The sequence below is a fragment of the Cuculus canorus genome, chromosome 1, assembly GCF_017976375.1.
Source record: "Cuculus canorus isolate bCucCan1 chromosome 1, bCucCan1.pri, whole genome shotgun sequence".
Lineage (NCBI taxonomy): Eukaryota > Metazoa > Chordata > Aves > Cuculiformes > Cuculidae > Cuculus > Cuculus canorus.
In genome coordinates, this window is record NC_071401.1 from 3,788,812 (window position 1) to 3,814,485 (window position 25,674).

Consider the following 25,674-nt stretch of genomic DNA (forward strand, 5'->3'; position numbering starts at 1 on the left):
GCTCAAGAGCAGGCCATCCCTGTGTTCCGGAAAAGGAGCCGGCGGGGGGAAAAGCCAGCTTGGTGGAGCAGGGTGATCTCAAGATGCGTCAATAAGAAAAAGAAGCTCTATGTGCTCTGGAGGAAAGGACAGGCATCTTGGGTGGACTACAGGGACGAAGTGAGATCGTGCAGGGAAAAAATCAGGAGGGCCAAGGCCCAACTAGAATTAAAACTCGCTAAGTCTGTGAAAGACAACAAAAAGTCTTTCTACAAGTACATTAACAGGAAAAGGAGGACGAGGGAGAATATCCAGTCTCTAGTGGATGCAGAAGGAATAACAGTGACAGGGGATAAGGACAAGGCTGAGGTACTTAATGCCTTCTTCGCCTCAGTCTTTAATAGCAAAGAAAGTTGTTCCTTCTGTTTACAAATCCAAGAGTTAGAGGGGCAGATTGAGGCTCCCGTGATCCAAGAGGAGGCGGTTAGAGACTTGCTTGCCCAGCTAGACGTCCACAAGTCTATGGGGCCGGATGGGATCCACCCAAGAGTATTGAAGGAACTGGCGGATGTCCTTTCCAAACCCCTATCCATCATCTTCCAGAGGTCCTGGCTGACTGGGGAAGTTCCACTAGACTGGAGGCTGGCTGATGTTGTGCCCATATACAAGAAGGGTTGCAGAGAGGATCCGGGGAACTACAGGCCTGTCAGTCTCACCTCAGTGCCAGGGAAAGTCATGGAACAGGTAATCTTGAGTGCTATCATGAAGCACACGCAAGAGAACCGGGTGATCAGGCCCAGTCAACATGGGTTTACAAAAGGCAGATCTTGCCAAACTAACCTGATCACCTTCTATGACAAAATCACTCAACTACTGGATGGGGGAAAGGCTGTGGATGTAGTCTTCTTGGACTTCAGTAAAGCCTTTGACACAGTTTCTCACAGCATTCTGCTTCAGAAACTGTCAGCCTCTGGCCTGGACAGGCGCACACTCTCCTGGGTTGAAAACTGGTTGGATGGCCGGGCCCAGAGAGTGGTGGTCAATGGAGTTAACTCCAGCTGGAGGCCAGTCACAAGTGGAGTTCCTCAGGGCTCAGTACTGGGTCCAGCTCTGTTCAATGTCTTTATCAATGACCTGGATGAAGGCATTGAGTGCACCCTCAGCAAGTTTGCAGATGACACTAAGCTGGGAGGAAGTGTCGACCTGCTGGAGGGTAGGGAGGCTCTGCAAAGGGATCTGAACAGGCTGGACTGCTGGGCCGAGACCAATGGGATGAGGTTTAACAAGACCAAATGCCGGGTCCTGCACTTGGGGCACAACAACCCTATGCAGCGCTACAGACTGGGGGAAGAATGGCTGGAGAGCTGCACAGAAGAGAAGGACCTGGGGGTGCTGGTTGACAGCCGACTGAACATGAGCCAGCAGTGTGCCCAGGTGGCCAAGAAGGCCAATGGCATCTTGGCTTGTATCAGAAATGGGGTCACCAGCAGGTCCAGGGAGGTTATTCTCCCTCTGTACTCGGCACTGGTGAGACCGCACCTCGAATACTGTGTTCAGTTCTGGGCCCCTCACCACAAGAAGGATGTTGAGGCTCTGGAGCGTGTCCAGAGAAGAGCAACAAAGCTGGTGAGGGGGCTGGAGAACAAGTCTTATGAGGAGCGGCTGAGAGAGCTGGGGTTGTTTAGCCTTGAGAAGAGGAGGCTGAGGGGAGACCTTATTACTCTCTACAACTACCTGAAAGGAGGTTGTGGAGAGGAGGGAGCTGGCCTCTTCTCCCAAGTGACAGGGGACAGGACTAGAGGGAATGGCCTGAAGCTCCGTCAGGGGAGGTTCAGGTTGGATATCAGAAAAAAATTCTTCACAGTAAGAGTCATTGGGTACTGGAACAGGCTGCCCAGGGAGGTGGTCGAGTCGCCTTCCCTGGAGGTGTTTAAGGAACGGGTGGATGAAGTACTTAGGGACATGGTTTAGGGAGTGTTAGGAACGGTTGGACTCGATGATCCAATGGGTCCTTTCCAACCTTGTGTGATTCTGTGATTCTGTGATTCTGTGATTCTTGGAACCGAATGCAGTTAAAGAAATCACTCAGCAGATAACTAATACTACAAAACCCCCACACAACTCCAGTGTAATATATCTTACACTACTGTACAGCAATTTTCTCAATTTTTTGGTACTGTTTCATGTGTTCTACATTCAGGAAAGTTCATAAAGTCTTTGGTAGTTTTCAAGGACCACCCAGACAATTTTATTTCCCTGGACCACACAGTCTCCATTAGTTTTCTGCGAGTTACAGACCTTAGCATGATCTTTTTAAATTTCCAGCCTGCATTTATTTACAGGCAACGTTTTTTGCCTATTTTATGCTGCACCTACATAATTATGTAACTTGCATGGATTTTATAGAGAGTAAATACCAATATTGTGTGTCAGCCTTCACTTTGATAAGCTAAACAAGGTACTATGTCAGGTTGGTTTTTTTGTCAAACCAGTTGTAGATTGTCTGCTTGTATGCCCCTGAAGGCCAGTGCCACCAGGTATCAGACACTGTATAATTTAGAGGATCATAAGAAAATGGAAAATGTGGGAGGAATCAATAGGAATAACAGTTCACTTCGCAGATTCTCCATAAACTTAATTTATAGGTGGGTTTTTATCACTTGCCAACTTGTAGCCACGGCTGATTATTCAGTAGAGTTCTACATGAATATGCAATATTGTATTTTGGAGTGTAAAAGCAAATTGTTGTCTTTAAACACATTCCAGCACTAGAAAACTCCTACAGAATGTATGCAAATAGTTTGGGTTTTTTTTTTCAGTGCAGATATTTGCATGTCTGTATGAGCTCTGCTCTATGCAGGGAGTACACTCCGGTCTTGGTTTTTCAATAGACACTGCTGTGAAGGGCACAGAAAGCATTTTAGTATTTGGTGAAAGTTGCATAGCTTGTTAAAATGCTTGTCAGACAAAAGTACTTACATACTCAGACAAAATAAAAAGCACTTGATGCTGGCCAGAGCGTAGTGCAATCAGCTGGGGATACTGAAATGCAAGGAATAGGTTTTTTGCTCCTTGAATTAGTTTTATGTAGAAGGGCTTTTTAAGGGATACTTTCATTTTGATTATTCAAATTGCTGAATTAGCCTGCATTGTTCTATCCCGAAGTTTTCAGGTACGCACTAGCTGCATTTCTCAGTGAAGCTAATTTGCTTACTTTCTCTTGTCAGGGTCTTCATTTGGACCCAAGTGTCCTCACTTTAATTGAAAAAAACAATTAGTCTCCTTCATGGAAGCCCACATAGATTGTCTTCATTTAATAATCAGTTGTGTAATTGGTGTTCAGATACAGTTTAACTGGGAAAATTGCAGCTTTTGGCCTATGTGGGGTTATTTGAATACTAAAACTGCAGCTTCCCATAAAGCAATTGATTCCTTTAGGGCACACAAATCCTTGCCTGACCTTTTGAAATAAATTAGCAACGGAATCCAAGGGTTGGTATTTTGATATAAAGGTTGCAATGAATGTCATCTATCGGGTATCAGAACGGTTTAATGAAGGCCTTTTTTACATCAGGTGCTCTCTGAGTTCAGGAGGATGCTCTGGGGGCTGTGTTGCAGCCCAGCCTGTATATTCTAGTAAAACTGGACAATTTGCCTTCCTATGACTTAATGAGGAAATCTATCTGGAAGCTGCAAAGTACTGCAGCCTCCAATCTTTTCACAATTTATGGAAGATTTCAGCCTGGAGAAGAGAAGGCTCAGAGGAGATCTTATAGCGACCTCCCAGTACCTGAAGGGGGCCTACAGGAAAGCTGGAGAGGGGCTATTCATAAAGGCTTGTGGGGATAGGACCAGAGGGAATGGGCATAAACTAGAGAGGGGCAGATTTAGACTGGACATTAGGAAGAATATCTTCACAATGAGAGTGGTGAGGCACCTGCACAGGTTGCCCAGGGAAGTTGTAGCTGCCCCATCCCTGGAGGTGTTGAAGGCCAGGCTGGATGGGGCCTTGGGCAGCCTGATCTAGTGGGAGGTGTTCCTGCCCATGGCAGAGGGGTTGGAACTGGATGATCTTTAAAGTCCCTTCCAACCCAAACTATTCTATGATTCTAAGATTCCCCTGTGATGATCCGCTGAATGGTGGGAGCAGCTGCTGTGTCTGGTGGCCTGATGGAGGCAAGACTGACACTGCTCTGTGTGCCCAAGTCCAGCTGGGAGCCCGGCCATACATGTAGCCCCATAGACACAAACACACAAACATGCAGGTGGGTCTCAGGGTCAACTTGGGCAGTTGGTCTGGATTCTCTGGACCCTTAAGCAACCAACTTGGTCTCTCCAGTCATGGCACCACAAACACATGGATGTCCTGCCCCTGTTCCTGCCTCAGGGGCTACCCCACACCCCTGCACACAGGAAAGATCCCTTCAGTGGGAAAATGGGATTTAGTGAGGTGCTGAGACAAGCTGTGCTGGTCCCACAGGCCACGGCACTGACCAGCCCCTGCTTGCACTCAGCTGACCACTTTCATCCTCTTATCCTGCTGTTTATCCACTCTCTCTTCCACAAACCACCTTCCACAAACTATCCTTCCTTTCTTCACCCTTCCCGGAACATCCCATAGTAAGTCCTGTGCAGTCCCCAAATGCCTTTCCACTGCCCTCCTATAGCAGTCCCCACACCCCTGGCAGTGACCCCTCTGTCTGTGGGGTGATGGGGACCCTCTCCCATTGGCTGGTGGTGATATGGTGCCCCCCAGCCCACGGGCTGAAGCTCCCCAGGGCAGTCTGATGGTGAGAGAGTTGGGGAATCCATTGGTCTGATTGGGTGTCTGAGGCTTACTTCCATGCTGGTGTGCCACTCTGCTCCTTCTTTTATGTTCAACCAAGCTTTTAGTGATGTAAACTAATCAGCTGTGCCTGTTTTGTTAATGGACCAGAAATTTATTACAGCTTGGGGGAAAAATCCTCCTGCAAGGATGTTTTGCCCATCTTCCCACACACGTATGATACTTCGCTCCATTTGGTCATTGAATTATCATTTTACTGACAGTTTTGAGTATGTCTGGAACTAGGAGCCTGAAAGGCTGCCTACCTTGCCAGGCAGGAGGGCCTGATCACCAAGGACTGTAGTGTCTTCCCTGAGACACAATCTTCATTGGAGATCCAAGACTTTGTCAGACTTTTCTCTGCCTCTTGTTTCCAAACTGTTTGTCAAAACAAACTAATCCCTTCTCCTTCCTCTACATAAAATCTAGTAATAGAGTGGAGTCTCTGTGCTTGAAGAAAGCCAAAACTCAACTGGACTGACCCTGCTTTGAGCAGAGGGTTGGACAAGACCACCTCCAGAGGTCCATTTGCATCTCAGCCAGTCTGCAACTCTTCAATGCATGATAGTTTTTATTTTCTGGGAAGGGAATCTTCTTTCTTCATATACTAGTCACAAGTGGAAATACTGTATTACCAAACCAAAATGATCCATTTATTCCTTCACGATGACAGTGGTGAGGCACTGGCACAGGTTGCCCAGGGAAGTTATGGATGCCCCATCCCTGGAGATGCTCAAGGCCAGGTTGGATGGGACCTTGGGCAGCCTGATCTAGTGTGAGATGTCCCACGGCAGGGGGGTTGGAACTGGGTGGTCTTTAAGGTCCCTTCCAACCCAAACACTCCTATGATTATAATTCTTTGTTTAGTAAATGGCTAAGATGATAACAATGGATAGAACCATGTGACAGAATTGTATTGATAGGAAGGATGTTTCTTCAGATCACCTTCAACATTGAGAGGGTGAACAGATTTCAGAGTGAACTGAGAGAGCTCCTCTCAATGCACCTGCTACTTTGGATGATACTCTCCAAACTCAAACACAGAACAAAACAGGTTAATATGTCTGCTTTTATTACTTATCTAATAAAATGCAATGAATAAAAGTTAAGGGCTTTTTCTTTTGTCACCACCACCAAAATATTTGAAAGGTAGCCAGTTCTCAGTTCTTTTTATCCCGTTCTCTTCGTACTGGTTCTGAACTGAAATTCCTTCAGCTGAAGCAGAAACCCTTTGTCAGCTTGAAATTGGAGTATCTAATACTAGTCATTATGTGACTAGTTCCATTTTTATTGAAGCATATCTGTGTCACAGGAGCTTTCTATAAGTGATACATAAGTGAGGTTTTGAAACTCAGTTCCAAAAATCAGATTTTGCAAATACAGTTTTGAAATATCTTTTTCACTATGCATTGAGGAATTTCAGACCAAGTCTTAAATGAATTACAGAAGGGAGTCTAAAACCTAAAATACTTCCTCCCTAATATTCATGGCAAAATACCTGCTGATTTGGAAATCCCATTTCTTCAAGAAGCCTTTGAAAAGAAATGCAAAATCAAATTTGCACTTTAAACACTTAAGGCAGATTTTCTAGGACTGTCAATGAATGACAAAATGAATTATGAATGTTATGTGTTTCTGCATATTTGACCAACACTATCAATAAACAAAGTTACAATTCCTAGAATGCGTGACCAGAATGCTAATTTCTGCATTTTCATTAACTGCTGCACTTGAGTCCCTGGAAGAATAACTACAAATTGGACATCTGTCAAATCTGCATTACAGCAGTGTGTCTGGGCAATGCATTTCAGAAAAAAACAAGGGAAATCTTAAACAAATTTACAGGAACATATTTCTACAGCTGTTGCAGATATTAAAATTGGGTAGAGGAAGATTCCGTGTTTTTCAAAACCAGGAAGAATAATGTTTAAAAACCACATTTTTTTTAAAAAAAAGGTAATGATGAGTTCCTGAATGACCTCTGGAATTGTACACTTTTTCAGCTAAAGAGAGACAGAGCCGCGTATTGTGTTGCAGAGTTGTAAATCACTCATGAATCATAGAGTGGTTTGAGTTGGAAGGGATCTTAAAGATCATCTAGTTTCAACCCCCCTGCCATGGGCAGGGACACCTCCCGCCAGACCAGACCGCCCAAGGCCCCATCCATCCTGTTCTTGAACACCTTCAGGGATGGGGCATCCACAGCTTCCCTGGGCGACCTGTGCCAGCCCTTCACCACTTTCAGAGTGAATAAGTTCTTCTTTATGCCTGCTCTAAATCTTCCCCTTCAATTTAAAGCCATTCTCCCTTGTCCTATCACTCCATTCCCTTGTAAAGAGTCCCTTCTCAGCTTTCTTGTAGCCCCTTCAAATACTGGAAGGTCACTCTAAGGTCTCCTTGCATCCTTCTCTTCTCCAGGCTGAACAAGTGCACCTCTCTCAGCCTGTCCTCATATGGGAAGTATTCCAGATGAGGGTTGAAACGATTATCCCAAAACTGCACCTTGGTACTTCCTGGTGCTCTTGGAAATGGCTACTACAATCTACAAGGACACCTAGCATGGACAGTGTCATGAAATGTCCTCAAGTAGATTATGGGTTTTAGTTCATCTGGATTCTGAATGATCACTCAGAGTATCTTCTTTCAAAAGCAGTATTTATTTTTTCATCAAGATAAGACACATTACATACTGCATAAAGTAAAAAATACTGCTAGAAAAGCTGCATTTAACTGAGATAACAAAAAAGTATATATCGATTGCACTTGAGAAAGTAGGCTCTATCCCAGAAGAATACAGTAAATAAAAAGCTAGTGAGTGGTTTGAAATTAGGAATCTTTCGAGTTTCCTTTGAAAATCTACTTATTTTGGAGGGGGTCCAATTACACCAATAAAAATAAACCTGACTGTTTTTTTTTTTAATAGCTTTGCTTTTTAAGTTAAAAAATATGTAAACAACGTAGCAATTATTACAAACATATAAGAGAAAATAAAGGAAAGGAAAAAACATGCAATTTCTGCTAATAAATAAAAATGAAAATTTTTGCTATCATTTGGCTTCACCAAGGTCTTTGATTGCAGCTCACGGTTTAGGTTTTTGGGAGTTTTCCTTAGTTCACATATATGTTATCATCCCTACATCATAGAATCATAGAGTCATAGAATCACTACGTTGGAAGGGACCCACTGGGTCATCAAGTCCAACCATTCCAACATCGCATCATAATGTCTTTCCTTGACTGTCCTGCATGGAGCTGGAGCGCACTATCTGTAAGGCAGACAGCAGCATGAAGCAGTGAATGGTTCCATTCATTAGTAAGTCTCCCAGAAATCACAGTTTAAATTCTGTGACAAGTTTAGCCTGCATTTAAGAAAGTAAACTCAATGTTAAGCAACAGGATATTCTCTGTTATACCAAACTCTTTTTAGTTTACAGCTGAATTTTTCTGCATCCACTGCTACCTGTATCAAAATCAATTAGCTAAACTATTAGTTGTTGAATATTTAAAATGAGTATTCATACTATCTACCTTTGCTTGTCTCATTTAGATGCTAAATTCAGGTTTCTAATCTCTCTGCATAGTCAAAAGAGAGAGAGAAAAGCTCCCACATTGGGCAATTTCAACCTGAGGGCTAAGGCATATTTGGAAGCGCCTCTCTCTCTCCCAGTTACCTGTAGAGGTACCTCTTCAAAAATTATCTAAAAATTATGGAAGAGCTGGGTCAATCTTTTTATTAAGCTAGAGACAGAAAGAGAATGAAGTCTTCTTTAAATAGTCTTGAAATACAAAATGAAGCTAGCAATTTTTGTTTACAGTGCTGTTCTTTAACATGTATTGCTTTGAAAAACAGAAAATCACTTCCTGAGTCAGCATTCAGGATTTTTAAATAGACATCTGGGAGTCAGAGAGGAAAAAAATGATATAAATAATGACACCCCCCCCCCAAACATTTTGAATCTCAAAGGCTAAAGTACAGGAAAGAAAGAAACACAACATTTCTCGGAGATGTTTCAGTAAAGTTTTGCTAAAATTACAAAAGAGCAGGTTTCAAATATTTGGGTTGATAAAGAGGAAAAGTCAGAACACTTTTATGATTGTTAGAACACACTGGCTTAAAGGCTCTCAGTATTATTTTGTAGCCTGCGCCAGTTTCCACTAATTATAACGCACTAGTGTCAAACCACTTTGCTTTTTCGGAGAGACAGAAACACAAGAGGCAACACAAACAAAATGAATCAATGCAACCTATGTCTGCTATTAAATATAAAACACCAGTCATTAAATGTGCCACCCCTTTTCCTCTGTTACATTCATGATGAAAACCCCAATGCTTTGCCAGACTTAAATCTGCCTATATTTTACACTTCTGAAGCAGCATTTTAAGACCTTTAAAGATAGTTGGGAAGGATATTTGTTCTTCCTTTTTCAGCTAGAGCACTTGCGTAATATTTTAAAAGGCATAGGAAGCTATGCTGTAGCTTTTAAAGTGCTTATTTTATTATGAAGTGGTGCTTAATAATATTTTTCTGGAAGTTAATAAACGATGCACATTTTCCATGACAGACAGACATTGCTTAATGAGTTAATATGCCTCAGCAAAATGCAATCAAAAAGAAAGTCACCGTCAACAGTTTAACTATGGCAATACACAGAGCTGAAATGAGACAACTAACCTCAGATAACTAAGATTAATGCATATATGACAAAGTTATAATAATCCATATTTAAAACAAACAAACAAACAAACCCCAAACCAAATAATGATAATTAAATCTCAAGCACAGTTTTTGTTCCCGAGTAAAACAAATGCAAAACAAATCAATATTTTCAACAATCAAGGGCCCTATTTTCATGGCCTGCTTGGGGAAACAGGACCCTCCTCAAACTGCAGTGAGGAGGATACAGGGTGAGGGCTGTCTCTCCCCTTTTATGTCAAGGGGGCTCCTCCTGGGTAGCTGTGGGCAGCTCTGGGCAAGGGACAGGTGTCCAGCCCGGGTAGGTAAAGACCAGAATCAGCCCCAGCCCATGGGGACTCACCTGGGAACCTGGTGGGAGCCCCCTCTTGCAGAAGTGCCCGGGTGATGGCTCCTGTGGAGTCACCATGGCAAAAGTACCAGCCTTCGCACACCTCTACCACCACCAGTGTCCTGGCTTATGCAAAGCATCTACTAGTTCCAACACATGATTTGTTTGAGTAAAGACAGTGAAATTTAACTTTACTGGTGTGTTATTTCAGTGGTGGATTTTCCTGATTATATCTTACTCTGCTGAGAGGAAACGCTGGGAAGTTCCCTCTTGGAACTGGAAAAAACATTTTACACTCATACTCTCTCTTCATTTATAACCACGAAACCCTACTGACTGTCAGGACAGCTGAGCATGCAAAAATGTAGAATTCGAGTGTAGAATTTGAGTAGAAATTTGTGTGCAGTCAAATTCGAGTGTAGAGGCTGGTAAGTGAGAAAGAGAAACACAATGCCAATTCATTGCCAGCTACCACAAATGCCTACAGAACTGGTGTTTAATTTGAGTGGGCATTGTGTGCCTAAGGATTACAAGTGAGCTTGGAAAATCTCCACCCTCAGAATCTAGCTACAGATAACCATAATCCCATATTCTTGGATGCTGATACATGAATCTATGATATACCTGTTTAGCTGCCATGGCACTAATCAGCACAGCTATGCTGAAACACAACAATCAGTTTTGCTAATTGCAAAGGCAGGCTAGTAGCGAAGTTCGAATATTTAGTGAGTAAAGGTCCTCAGAGGAATCCTGCTTAAAGGTAAACTTCTGATAAGCTGTAATTAGTGTGTCTTGGGTTTTTTTTTTCCTTTAAATTTATTTTTTATCGAGGTGGTCTTGAACTGCAGATACAATCACAACGCTCATGGTGATCCAGCTGTATATCCACTAAGGCCATGTTGTTCCTGGTTCTGCCTTTTCTTCTGGGATGCCCCGCTTCAGGGATAAATTTCAGCACCTGGGAGGATCAACAGAAAGACATTGATTAGAAAACGCTGTTAGAGATTTGAGGGTGAGACTGTTAGGGTCCTGAGGGCACCACCAGCCCTTAATGGCCCTGGCCAGCATTAATTTGGACACAATTTTGTTTTACTTCCAGCTTTTTCTTTCCACTCTGTGACATCCTGCTGTACTGTTTGTCCTGGAGCTTTGACAGATTGGATTATTTCCTGCATCAGGTATCTTTATATTGTGCAGTTCCCTAACCGTATCCAGAGCTGCTCCTCTGCATGCTAATTATCAACAATGTTTCCTTTGGCTCATCTTTGCAGTCCCATACATATTTGAATTGCTCTGCCCCTTCTCCAACCTGTATTGTATTTCTGCTTTAAAGAACAAGGAATATTTTTTCCCCCAATTTGAAATTTCTGAATCACATATCATTAGAAGTAGCTGAAGAGTGAAATGCCTGTGGGAGGCAGAAGGAGATGAATACAGCTTGCACAAAATATGTGCTAGCTTCCATCAAGTTTCTCTGGAATCTGTTGGCTTAACTTAAAAATGACTGCCTTAATTTAAATAATTTCTTAAGTATTTACTGTGAATAATGTGAAAAAAAACCAAAGCAAAAGTTATTTCCTAGGGAAGTATACATCACATAGGAGGCTTCTAAAAAAATTTGAATTAGGCAAGACACCCTAAGACCCCCAATAAAGAGGGTTGTATGTTATAAAGAAGATGAAAAAGAGGCAACAAACACAAGTTGCAGCAAAAGAAAGCCTGTTTGGGTATATAGAAGAAAATACTGAGAACTGTTAAATGCTAGAACAGGTTGCCAAGACAGAGGCTGCAGAAACCTTGAAGATAGTAAAAATTAACAGGACAACACCATGTAACTTCAAAAATCTCCCTCTTCTGGATGACAAATTGGCTTAGAACACCTCCAGAGTTGCCTTTCAACCCATATGAATCTATGATTCCTGAAAATGGTCCTGTGGATATATGGAAAACAACCATAATGTTGTGTCCTTTTTAATCTTCTGTGATATTCTAAGTGTATAAACCATGGACTGGAAAAAGCTGAGGAGGACAGTGGCTTTTAGGGGCATGCTTTGCGAGCCCACTGTTGGAGGCTGAGTTGCTGTGTAAGAGCTCATATCCCCACTAGCATGGTGGTGCAGGGTGAGAGGAGGAAATCCTCTGTATTGTTTCATTAGTTTGCTGCTGTTGGGCCTGCAGTAGTTAACAATAGAGATATTAATTTCCAAATTCTGCCCTGAAGCTCAAATATTAGTTTGGATTACGTACAACAAATGAGTTAAGAGTAAGAACACTAATTCTCCTACAGCATTTTTCTTCCCAAATCTCACAGCACATTGCACAGAAAGATATGCATCTTGGTCATGCTTGTATAGATGGAGAATATGAAACTGAGAGCAGCCCTGCAGAGGTGCTGGCTGATGAGAAGCTAAATATGAGCTGGCAATGTGTGCTCACAGCCCAGAAGGCCAACCATATCCTGGGCTGCATCAAAAGAAGCGTGGCCAGCAGGTCAAGGGAAGTGATTCTGCCCCTCTATTCCTCTGTTGTGAGACCTCATCTGGAGTATTGTGTCCAGTTCTGGAATCCTCAATGTAAGAAGGGTATAGAGCTTTTGGAATGGGTCCAGAGGAGGGCTACAAAGATAATCAGAGGGCTGGAGCACCTTCCCTACAATGACAGGCTGAGAGAGTTGGACCTGTTCATCCTGGAGAAGGTTCAGAGATCCTATAGTGACCTTCCAGTACCTGAAGGGGGCCTATAGGAAATCTGGAGAGGGGCTATTCACAAAGGCTTGTGGGGATAGGACCTGCGGGAATGGGTACAAACTGGAAAGGGGCAGTTCCAACCCCCTGCCATGGGCAGGAACACCTCCCACTCGATCAGGCTGCCCAAGGCCCCATCCAACCTGGCTTTGAACACCTCCAGGGATGGGGCAGACACAGCTTCCCTGGGCAACCTCTGCCAGTGCTTCATCACTGTCATGGTGAAGAAATTCCTCCTCATGTCTAGTCTAAGTTGGTTCTACCTATTGTGATAAAATTTTGTGCTTAACCTTAGTAATTCAAAGAGCAAGGATGGTACCTAAACAAGGCACAGTCATGCTTCTTTAACGTATTTAAGATATAATTACTCTTCTCTGTGAGAAATGCAGAAACGTAATTTTTTTTAAGCAATGAAATTATAATGGCTATAAATTGATTTAAAACATTGACTGCCTCAGTGTATGCAATAAATCCTGATGGACACCAGGACAATTCACTGTACTGCCTTATCATCCAAAACACAGAGTAACTGAACAGTGATTATTACAGAGCTGAAAACAAACCACATCTTCATAGACGCTTTTTCTTTAACAAAATCCCATACTTTTAAAATCAAGTATAGCTGCTGACGTCAAACCCATAAAAAATCCTTTATTTAAAGATGCCTTTCATCAAAACCTGACAAATTCAGATGACTGGCACTTTGCAAGATCATGGGTAGGTAGATGTGCTTTTTTCAACGGAGAGCAAAAGAAATCATGCAACAGGATAAGGGCAAAGATGTGGGCTGTATTTAAGCTAACAGACCTCCTGACAGCTTGGGGATTTTCCCTATGTTTTATACTAAGAAACATGAGCACAGTATGTGGGCTTTGCTGATAAGAGTAGAAAAATGAATTGGCAAGCACTTCCAGACAAGACAGGAAAGCAGTGTTTGAACACAGATGAAATTGGACTGCTTTAATAGCTGATCACAGAACTGATGTTCAAAGCCCTCCATCTAGCTTCCATCTAATAGTTTTAGTTTCAGCTAAATACAAGGGAATTGAAAAGAATCCAGAAGTAAGGTCATTTCTAGTGACCACACTAGTTGAAAGAAAACCCTTTATTCTGAAAATAGTTGATATTTATTCATTGCATGGTCAGGTCCTTGAAGGTAAGAAGTGACTGAATTAATGAAAACAGTTCAGAGAAGTTTTGTTCAGGACACTTTATTGCTCATGGGATCCGTAACTGGAAGAAAATATGGATGTGAAGAAGGCCTGGAATGCTCAAAAGGTTTGTTCCATGTGGGCAAAAAAGAATAACCTTGCATATTTCAAATTAAAGGAGCAATGTCTGTCACTACTAATCAAAATGTGGTGCCTCAGCTGTTCAGATCATTGCCACACAAAGACTATATAAGTACAGCTATATTTCCATCATCAAACACTGAGTTAATTATGGTCATAAAACTATTAAAGCAATACTAAAAAAAATCAAGACAGAGGACTCAGCTTCTGAGCTGGATTTGGTGTTCATAGGTAATAAAAAGAATATCAAGGCCTTATAGCTTTTCTTGTGCAGCAGCTCCACAGCAGCGACACCAGTATGCTGGATGGCATTTAACTTTGTAGATATGCCTGAGCATCTCAGATGTTTCAAGGCGAGGTGACTGTGGCCACTGCATAATATGCCTTTGGGGCAGTAGTGAAGGAAATATAAAGAAAATGTTTATATGAGTTTCCCTGCCAGGAATGTTGCTCATTGATTGTGCATTGAATTTGGATGCAGCTCTGAAGGATTCTTTAAATGAGAGAGCAAAGCCAGCACAAAAAAAAAAAAAAAAGGTATCTGGAAGCTGATGGCAGAAAACCTCAAGGCGGAATTAGCGAATATCTGTTTAGGTCAGATTGACTCACCACCTGGACAGTCCTCTAAGGAATCATGGGGTTTCCAGCCTGTTCGATGACAGCAGAAACCCAAAGATATAAAGTACAAGTTTGGGTCTTGCCCTGGGGGCAGCAGGGTGCTCTCCATTAGCCTGTGGAGCACAGGAGGTGAGGGACGATGGCCCAGCAGCCCCTCTAATCTCAGCAGATCTATAAGTGCACTTGATGATCCGGGATGAGGAGAGCAGACTGATGATGACTGCTGCGGATAGGACTCATCTGGAGGTAACTTGTTCCCCCTGCCCCACACCCATGATTTGCAAAGGCTTGTAGTGATTGGACCAGGGGAAACGGCTCTAAGCTGGAGAGCAGCAGATTTAGACTAGACATAAGGAGGAATTTCTTCGCGATGAGGGTGGTGAGGCACTGGGACAGGTTGCCTAGGGAAGTTGTGGCTGCCACATCCCTGGAAGTGTTGAAGGCCAGACTGGATGGGACCTTGGGCAGCCTGGTCTGGTGGGAGGTGTCCCTGCCCATGGCAGGGGGGTGGAAGTAGATGATCTTTTATGATTCTATGATTCAATGATTCTATGATTTCTCCTGTAGGAACAGCAACAAAGGGGTGACTCCAGAGAACGATTTTTCCCTCCCTATGATTACCTTAAGAAGAAAACAGATAATCAATAACATGATTATGGTTTACCAAAGATTTGGTTAGCTTCATATTCCAGTGACAAAGGACAGAGAGCAACTCTGGGTGTTATTTTAGAGAGTAAAATTTGTACTTTGCAGAACTTATTTTAAAATCCTGCTATGCGACATTATCTAATCTCCTTCTGCTCATCTAAAAATATCATCATTCTAGCATGCAAACCAAATTATATTTGTCTGAGATTCATGAAAGAGGAAGCAGCAAAAGTGCAAAACATTCAACAGAGATCCAAGTTCTGATACAGATGAAAAAATCTTACTGCACAATTTTTGAAAGTTATCTAATCCAAAGGTCACACATAGTATTATGGGAATGTGGTTCATAATTGAGCATAAGAACCTTTATTCTAATAGGAACACAGCCTAAAATAACGGTACAGGCCCCGAGCTGCATTCTTTCTTACCAGATGTAATTGAAGGATATCAGGAACAAGAAAAAAGAGTTTTTTCTCTGATAGGTGGTAGCATTCAAACTAAGAGATTATTAAAAGTGGATGGAATTATTGATTCTACATTTTTTTATTAGCATGAATAAGAAACCCCTGGATTAACCACAGAAAACATGGGAAAATTAAGTAAAATTTAATTAAAAAATTAAAAATTCAGCCATCTGAAACAGTCACTAGAAGCATAATGTTTTTGACATATGCGACCTCAACAAGACCTTCACTTTTGATGATATTCTCACACATTATGGCTCCTGCTATTGCTTTTTCACTGATTTTTACACTGCTTTTTCACTGATTTTTACACTGAAAAAAGCTGATTGCTTTTTTCACTGTAGGTGCTCTCTCTTCTCACATTCACTGTCTGCCTGGATATGTATCACAGTATTTCTCATTTGTTTAACTCCCAGATGTCATCCGAAGAACTTTCATTTTTAACCTTTTTTTCCTTACTGCACCTCTGTGCTTCCTCTGCTCATCCTGTGACCTAGCAGTCATTTCTGATTCATTCTGCTTCCTTGTATTTGCATTCCAAATAAATCTCATTGCTGCTTCTTGTATAATAGTTCTATGCATTAACTCTTTTGTCAGGTTAATTCTGTGCCTTTATTACCATAAGGATCTTTTATCTCCATAATACATGCACTATCAACTCTAGGACATACAACAATCAGACCATATTCCTTGCACGCTGGTGTGATAATGTGAGCTTGTTTTAATCCTGTAGCAAATTTCCTTTGTTCTATCAGCAGCATTTGTATCATTTTTGACTAGTCATGTTATGTTTCCTTGTGTAAAGACAGGGTGAGAATTATTGTCTGCTCTCTCAAGTGCATCCTTGAAGTTTGCTTCTCATTTCTCTGAACAAAGGAAAGGATAAAAAAAAAAAGGAAAAAAAAGCCCCTACAACACCAAATTGTGTTAGCTACACTTCTTAACTCCACTGCAATAACTCCTCTGTCTTACTGAGGTTGTTTTTGCCCCTGTTCCCCTGTTCTTCTACCCCCATTAACGTTCCCTACTGTCTTGTTTTCCCTCTACAATGTTGAGTCCAGTTACAGATGCTTCTATGTCCCATCAACTTGTGCAAAGCCTTAGTATTGTGTAGGTACTCCGGGGTTCCTGCTACGTCCCTCAGGGCAGCTAGAAGTAATGAATCATAGAATCACAGAATAGTTTGGGTTGGAAGGGACCATAAAGATCACCCAGTTCTAAACCCCCTGCCATGGGCAGGGATACCTCCCACCAGACCAGGATGCTCAAGGCCCCATCCAACCTGGCCTTGAACACCTCCAGGGATGAGGCAGCCACAACTTCCCTCGGCAACCTGTCCCAGTGCCTTACTACTCTCATGGTGAAGAAATTCCTCCTTATGCCTGGTCTAAATCTGCCCCTTCCAATTTAAAGCCATTGTCCCTAATCCTATCACCACAAGCCTTTGTGAACAGTCCCTCCCCAGCTTTCTTGTAGCCCCATTCAGGTACTGGAAGGTCTAAAGGTCTAAAAGGTCTCCTCAGAGCCTTCTCTTCTCCAAGCCAAACAACCCCAACTCTCTCAGCCTGTCACGAAGACAACACTCTAATACTAATCTAAAGCTTGTCCTTGAGAATTAGTTGCATCTATGTCCTATCAAGGCACCAGACAAGGTCCTCTCAAGAAGAAACTGGAATGGACATTTAACACTTCAGAAAAGGGAAGGGTGCAAAGAGGAGAAAGCATCATACAGACAGTGATAAATACATTCCTTTACAGGGTAGACAAGTAAGTAGGTAAAAGATGTAATCAGCTTTCACCATATTGCTTTTTTTCCTTATATGCCTTTTAGCTGTGTTGCTCAGCACTGTGTTTGTACACTCTGATGAATTCTGGTTGCTACTTTAAATGCATTTATTCCTCGTGGAAACTCATTTCACATCTCATCAGTTACAGCAACGAGATGGGGAAACTGATTTCTTGTTTCTCTGTGCTGGACTCAAGCTGTGTTTCTCAAGCTGAACTGAGTCCTGGCCTGAGCTCCTCCACACCTCTTCCAGGCTGGGTGATCTCCAGGTTTAGAACCGCCCCCCACCCTCTTTAAATAGCACCTCCAGGCATTTCCAAAGAAATGCATTGCAATGGAAAACACACTTTCATGTCAGCTCCCCTTTAGCAAGTTAGACTGCAGTAGATGTGAGCGTTTGATCAAGGTGTTCTGCATCCATTTCCACGTACTGCTTTGTCATTGCCTTGCACGAAGCCCTGCGACATAACTCAGTATCACTTATGGTAGACTGTGCCTGAAAGACATTTTGAGACACTGCCAGCACTTGGTCTGTTTGCTTTGCAGTGTTCGTGACATTATGTGGTAAGTCATGAGTATTTACCCATGAGCTCCGGTCTCAAGCAAACCCAGAAGCACTGGAAAACTGCAGAGCATCGCAAGACTCCTGGAAGAAAACCCACCCATAAAACTATCTGTTTACTCAAGTTATGAACTCTTTTACTTTAAGAAAATGCTGAATATTTTGGTAAACTTATGGTAAACTTCCAGGTTATAAAAAAGACCTGAGATCTCATTATTAGCATTTCCCAGGGCAATAAAGAAGATACCCCCTACTGTAGCACTCTCATTTTCTCATTTTGCCTGCTGTTGCATTACTTCTTTACAATTGGACGTGATAGGAAACAGTTGTACAGCCTGTTCAGGGAACTGTAGCAGCACTTACAGCTTGGGGAAATTAAAGACTACACGTGATAGCTATTAGTCCTGCGATACTAGGAGGGAACGCTCAGTAATGAGTACAGCGTGAGGCTTTGAATAGGAACTAAGAGAGAACTAAAAAACATTAAGAGCATAAGGAGACAATAACCTTGAAATCTCGCTGGACTAGAATAGAAGCCTCTTTCTCAACAAACACTTTGGGCATTTTAGCGTCCTTGCAGCTGTCAGCAGGCAGCTACTCCAGCTCTACAAGGCACTGGATACAAAGCCAAAAAGGAGCCTATTGCTTCTGGAAAACTTGCCTGCCTGTCTTTCTGACCCAGAAGAACATGAGTTAGCTCAGAAATGCCAGACAACTTTTAAATGGTTTTCAGCTGCATTTTTACCGTTGAGGACAAGCATATCCATGCCCAGGACAAATAGTTCTGGAGGGTCCAAGAGTTCAGTGGATGAAGTTCCAGGATAGCAGCTAGACAAAAATCAGCATGGCAAGAGAAGCAGTCTGGGGTCTGCAGGATTCAGTTTCAGCTGCTACACTTTCTTTGCTCCACTACCTTATACTTCCTTCTGGTGTCTTTTGCGAACAAAAAAGTAACTGAGACTCATGTTTGAATCTGGCCTCCATTCTCCTGCAGCAAAAAGCAGAGCTTTTAACCAAATTAACAGTGCTGGGGATTTCATAAAGTGTCAAGCTCTGTCCTTCGTTAGGCAACTAAAGGCTTTTTTGTTAAGGTTACTGGGTTTTAAACTGTCTTTGAAAAGAGTGAACATGGTTCTAAAATTGGCATGTTGAAAGGCACCTCCTCAGCGTCTTTCGTGCCAGACATTTAAATAAAATTAGAGTTAAGTGTTGAAGGAGAATAAAGAAGAAAACTGATTAGCTGTGCATGGCTAATAATAATAATAATAATAATAAAGTGTAAAATATTTTTGAGTAGAATTAATGGACACATTTTTAGTATGTCATACGTGAATTTATCTGCATGACTTCCATTCATGTTAATGGAGCCACTTGGCTAAATTTCTGCTCAGTGAGCTGTTAATTCATCCCTGAGGGATTAAGTTTAAATTTAAATTTAGAAAAAACATTTAATGTTAAAGCTGAAACAGTCTTGAATTCATATGGTTTTCAGAGAACAAAAGAGTAGTGAAATAAATTGGTATTGATGTATTAGCATGAATATTGAATTTCTTGGATTTAGTGATTAATTTGGGGTGTTGTTAAATTGCAACCTCCTCGTTCTGACCAATGCCTGGTGATTTTTGGTGTCCCAGCATCAGATGCTCCCAAACACCTGATGAAAAAAAAGTGCTTGATAACATGTTTACAATCCGGCTTTTTTTTTCTAGCAACTGTCAGTAGCTGGCTTAAGTTCTGATACAGGTGCGACCCAGGATTCTTTAGTTTATATTTTACTTCTAGTTCCCTCAGAATCCTTCTAAATTATCCAACCCTTATATTTAAGGGTTAAAATTCCATATAGATTTACTGTGCAAAAAAAGTCAAGTTCCTTTTTATCATTTTAAATTAGTTCCTTTCCAAACTCTCTTGTTTTTTTTCTTAAGAAAAAGATTTTTTTAGGAAGACCTAACTTTCCTTTAGGCATTATTCACTATTTTCTATCTTTCACTGTGTCTTCTATTATTCTCAGCTTTCTCTAATGAAATTATCCAAAAATTTTGAGCCATTTTTCTTAAAATGTTTTTGATGTGTATCATAGAATCATAGAATCATAGAATAGTTAGGGTTGGAAGGGACCTTAAACATCATCCAGTTCCAACCGCCCTGCCATGGGCAGGGACATCCCACTAAATCAGGCTGCCCAAGGCCCCATCCAACCTGGCCTTGAACACCTCCAGGGATGGGGCAGCCGCAGCTTCCCTGGGCAACCTGTTCCAGTGTCTCATCACTCTCATAGTGAAGAAATTCTTCCTACTGTCTAGTCTAAATCTGCCCCTTTCCAGTTTGTACCCATTCCCCCTCATCCTATCTCCACAAGCCTTTACGAATAGCCCCTCTCCAGCTTTCCTGTAGGCCTCCTTCAGGTACTGAAAGGTCGCTATAAGATTTCCTTTGAGCCTTCTCCAGACTGAACAACCCCAACTCTCTCAGCCTGTCCTCGTAGGGAAGATGGTCCAGCCCTCTGATCATCTTTGTAGCCCTCCTCTGGACCCATTCCAACAGCTCTATCCTTCTTATGTTGAGGATTCCAGAACTGGACACAGTATTCCAGATGAGGTCTCACAATAGAGGAATAGAGGGGCAGAATCACTTCCCTCACCCCGCTGGCCACGCTTCTTTTGATGCAGCCCAGGACACGGTTGGCCTTCTAGGCTGTGAGTGCACTTTGCCAGCACATGTTGAGCTTCTCATCAACCAGCATCCCCAAGTCCTTCTCTGCAGGGCTGCTCTCAAGCACGTCATCCCCCATTGTGTATTGAAAACGGGTATTGCTCCAACCTAGATGCATGACCTTACACTTGGCCTTGTTGAACCTCATGAGGTTCTCACAGGCTCACTTCTCCAGTCTGTCTGGGTCCCTCTGGATGACATCCTGTCCTTCTGGTGTGGCAACTACACCACTCAGCTTGGTGTCATCTGCAAACTTGCCAAGGGTGCACTCAATCTCACTGTCAATATCATTGATAAAGATAATGAACAGCACCGATCCCAGTACAGACCTCTGAGGGACACCACTTGTCACAGATCTCCATCTGGACTTTGAGCCATTGACTGGACTAAGAAATTACCTTGAATGCATTCCAGGACTCTCCTGAATTGCCTACAGCTTGCTGTGCTACTTCTCAGCATATGTCTGGGTGGTTGAAGTCCTCGAGCAGGATGAGAGCTTGTGAGCATGAAGCCTCCTGTAGCTGGAGGAAGAAGGCTTCATTGGTTGCCTCTCCGTGATAGGGTGGCCTGTAGTATACACCAACCACAAGGTTCCCATTGGTTCTTTCACCTTTAATTTTGATCCACAAGCTTCCAACCTGTTCATGGCCATTCTTCAACAACAGCTCTTCATATTCTATCCCTTTCCTGAGATAGAGGGAATGCCTCCACCCCTCCTTCCCGGTCTGTCCCTTCTGAACAGCCTGTAGCCATCGATAGCCACATTCCAGTCATGGGATTCATCCCACCACGTTTCTGTGATGGCAACCAGATCATAGCTTTCAAGTAGCCCAGTAGCTTCCAGCTCCTCCTGCTTGTTATCCAAGCTTTGTGCGTTAGTGTAAAAGCATTTCAGCTGGGCTGATGGCTGCATCACCTTCCCAGGGAACCCTTTATTACCTATAAGGTGTGTTAGAGAAGTGTCCTCCCTATCACCTGGCCCCTGACACCCATGTTTCCACCTCTTGTTACGGTATACATACCCCACCAATTTATCCAGGCTGTATCTGCTGTGTTATTTTATTACCTATTCACCTGTATTCCTGCAGAAGACTATCTCTGTTTTTTTTTTTCCCCTATCACCATGGCACTAAATAACTGTTTTCCTAAAGCTCTTCATGATGATTCACTATTCGACCTTTTGTTCAACTTCTACCCTTCGTTTCTCCCTCCTCCTCTCACACACCAAGTCTTACATGAATAGTTGAGACTACTCATGGAATCATAGAATAGTTTGGGTTGGAAGGGACCATAAAGATCATCTAGTTCTACTCCCTTGCCATGGGCAGGGACATGTCCCACTAAATCAGGCTGCTCAAGGCCCCATCCAACCTGGCCTTGAACACCTCCAGGGATGGGGCAGCCACAACTGCCCTGGGCAACCTGTTCCAGTGCCTCACCACCCTCATGGTGAAGAAATTCCTCCTTATGACTAGTCTAAATCTGCCCCTCTCCAGTTTATAGCCATCGCCTCTTGTCCTATCACTATAAGCCTTTGTGAACAGTCCTTCCCCAGCTTTCTTGTAGCCCCTTCAGGTACTGGAAGGTCACTATAAGGTCTGCTTGGAGCCTTCTCCTCTCTAGGCTGAACAACCCCAACTCTCTCATCCTAGCGCTTTCTACTTTTCTAAACTGCATTTTATTACATAGGCCTTCTGAAATCCCTCATAGCCTTCTCTGCTGTTAAACTATGTTATCTCCTGTGCTAGCTGTCGTTTGTGCCACCTCTCTGTTCACCTCTCTCCAGACTGATCATACATGAAAGAACACTTAATCCGCATGCTGGGAGCATCCACAGATAGCCACCTCTTATGTAGAAAATTGCTCATCTCTTTCACCTCTGCTCTTTATCTCTTAACCACCTTCTAATCCATCTCTGATCTTGTCTGGTTCATTCTCTGAAGGAGGTGCCAGGTTTTTAGCATTCCTGTACAATGTTGTGGTGCTGTATAAATATTTATTCATACACAAGGCATTCTGAGTTCATTTTATCAGCTCACAGTTATTTAGGTGCTTTATACTTATTATTTTTTTTCCAATTAACTTTTCTACCACTGAGATAAGGCTTTCCGCTCTGTAATTACCAGGTCCATCCCCTGCATCTTGTTTAAAATTAGATAAAATACTAACTATTCTCTGGTCCTAGCTGATGTGGATTCTGTATGCTGTATTCTTCAGTTAATTGTGAACATCTCTTACTTTGCGAAAAGTAAGAACATCTTACTTTGGAGAACATCTCTTACTTTGGAAAAGAGTAACCACAATGCTCACACCAAAACAAAGGTCTGACCTTCAATGGCCTTTTCCTATTGCAGCTTGAGGGCCTCCCAAGTCAATGCCTTTATGGTACGAGCCCATATCACATCCAGATTTAAAATCCATAAAGTTCATTTTCATTTAAGACTTAAGCCAAGAGGTAGATCAGGCTCTTACAAGAGATATGTATCAGAAACTAAGTCAGCATGACACACAGCTACCCACTTTTAGGCAATTGAAAGGATTATACCAAGTAACCTTCCTAGATCATTAAAGCAAACATTGTTCATGTGTGGTTCTGAAAATACTGATTTAGAAGCAATAACATAAAATGCTCTTTCCTCATTTTGTTTCCTCTCTAAATGTGTTCTGAATGGATAAATAATAAACACAATGGACTTTGTTATTATGCAAAAATTTTGCCTTCCTGAACAACTGCTGAGTGGGAAAAAAAGCTAAAGCCGAAATAGCTGCTTCCTACAGGTAACAAATCTGGAAAGAGCAGAGAATTTACAAGTGAGCTTATTGTCATTTCCAGGTATGGGCATAACTTTAAAAAATGCAGCACAAATCAAGAGGAAACGCAGTCAAACGTCTCAAGGAACATGTCTCTGTTACTAAAAGAAATATTGCCATTCGTGTTTTATGAGTTCTTTGCTGGAAAAATCCATCCCAGCTAAGCTTCATTCTTGGAATAACGTTCACTAGGATGCTGTGGTAGCTCCCACACATAGTGGTGGCAAAAGATCTCTACAACTTCTTCTAAATTGACTTAGCCATAAATAGCTGTTATATAACACCTACATAATCTTCTTCCACTCTGATGATTCATCACTTCCAAATGCAAATCGCCGGGCGATGTTGTGGTGCTAAAGACATTTATATTAAACTTATTTAAAATCAAGCCTTCCTACAGGCTAACTGCATGGGGGTGTGCCACTGGTTTAATGCAGTGGAAGGCATGAATGCTGCTCCACAAGGTACCAAAGTGGTACCTAGAATGAACACCAAGACCAATGTTGTTATATAAGTCTAGGTTTCACTCCAAGGCTACCTGAACCTGTCTGGAAGCCTAAGTAGATCCTTCAGTTGAGGAAAAGTGGAGACCACAGACGGCATTCACCTAAACATTTTGGTTTCTCTCAAATGATCTTTGCCTATGACACTCACTGCGGTGAGTGATTGTTGTCCATTGACTTTTGCATGGCAGATCCAACATGATAATCAATATAAGCATGACAATATAACATGATAATGATAATATAACATGATAATGATAATATAACATGATATAGCATAATGACAATGACAATATAACATGAGATAGCATGATCAATATCACATGATAATATAAGCAGCATGCATGGCTCTGAGAAAAGCCTTCAGAAACCACTTAGGCAATAAATACTCAAAAGAAGTAAGTACCAAAGAAAAGAAAAAGAGTGAAAATACCTCATGATATTTTTTCACTGTTTTCCCTGACATGCATGTGCAGGATTTCCAATTTGACGTCCCACAGCCACAGTTTCCTCCACAGCGCTGGACAAGGAGGCAGCGGGGGAAGAAAACTACATTTGTCAGCTTCAGTTCCTCCCTTAAATTGACAGAGTAGTTTCTCGGAGTGCAGCTGTAACGTTTCACATCATCATTTAACCTGTCCAGGTCAACTGCAATGCAAAAGAAGTTTTATTAGTAAGACTCGAGTGGGATATTCCTCTGGTTTGTACTGCTTCCCAGGCAGTCAACAACACAAAGTGATGTGACACTGATTGGAAAAAAATGTGAATTATAGCAGTGATTTCTGAACAGATAAACATAAACCCACCAAGTTTAAATCATTACAGGTGGCCATCCAGGTTTTCATCCTGCTCCCACTGACTACCATAGCAGAGCTCACACTGACTATAAAAGTGAAAGGAAGGTTGGCAGTAAAATATTGCCCTGAAAGCTGAAGACCGGTTATTTTATTTGCTTTCTCGCTGTTCTGTTGTATGTTGGGTAAGAGATTCCACTTCTGCTACTCTCTTCCCTCCTTTGCTTATACCTGGCTTACTTAGATGAGCTCTTTTTTATTATGGGCATAACTCCTCTTGCCTTACTGCAGGCATACAAAAGGAGAACACTTTAAAAAGGCTCTTCAGTAGAGAAACTTTGGAAAGGGATTTATCCCTTCCTCACAAGGGCATTTAGGACAGGTGGCTTGTCTTGCTTCTTCAAGTTGCCTGTCTGTATTGTTTATGGATAGAGTCTGCATGACTCTCTTCTAGATGGAGAAATCAATCTAAGCAATATTAATTTCAACTGTTAAATGCTACTATAACAGGCATTCAAATAAATACAATTAAAACTAATGAGCTCCATTGAATGTCAGTAGCTGGTTGATGCCTGGTATCTCTGTGAGAAGTCTCATGTAAACAAGTAGTAAAGCCAAACATAAAAATAACTTATAGACTATCAAATGTGAGTTTAAGTGCTCTTTCTAACTTTAGCTTGTAAAGCTAGAACAAAACAAAAAAAACCCCTTCCATAAACACAGTTTCCACAATTGTAGCACAAATAAAACTAACAAATTTAATGATTTTTATTTCTACAGAAGTTTTCTGATTTCTTTTTCCGTCCTGTTCTGCTTTCTTCTTTTCCTTGGGATTCTGTCTACCAGCGAAGTGTCCAAATGTTCAATTGTTTCATTCAGGACAGAAGGACACGTGAATTTGCATTGAGCTT

The 25,674-nt window shown here is 42.0% G+C and overlaps 1 protein-coding gene across 6 annotated transcripts in view; it reads right to left on the bottom strand.

Moving 5' to 3' along the window:
* Positions 1-7,459: 7,459 nt before the first annotated feature.
* The window catches only part of PDGFD (platelet derived growth factor D), a 150,139-nt gene continuing 131,924 nt past the window's right edge, over positions 7,460-25,674 (bottom strand). For all 6 annotated transcript variants that reach the window (XM_054056273.1, XM_054056274.1, XM_054056272.1 and 3 more), the window contains 2 exons: positions 24,403-24,617; positions 7,460-10,787 (listed from right to left, as the gene is read on the bottom strand). In XM_054056273.1, the coding sequence (XP_053912248.1) occupies positions 10,653-10,787; positions 24,403-24,617 (350 nt within the window). In that variant the 3' untranslated portion in view covers positions 7,460-10,652. The remainder of the gene's footprint in view (positions 10,788-24,402; positions 24,618-25,674) is intronic.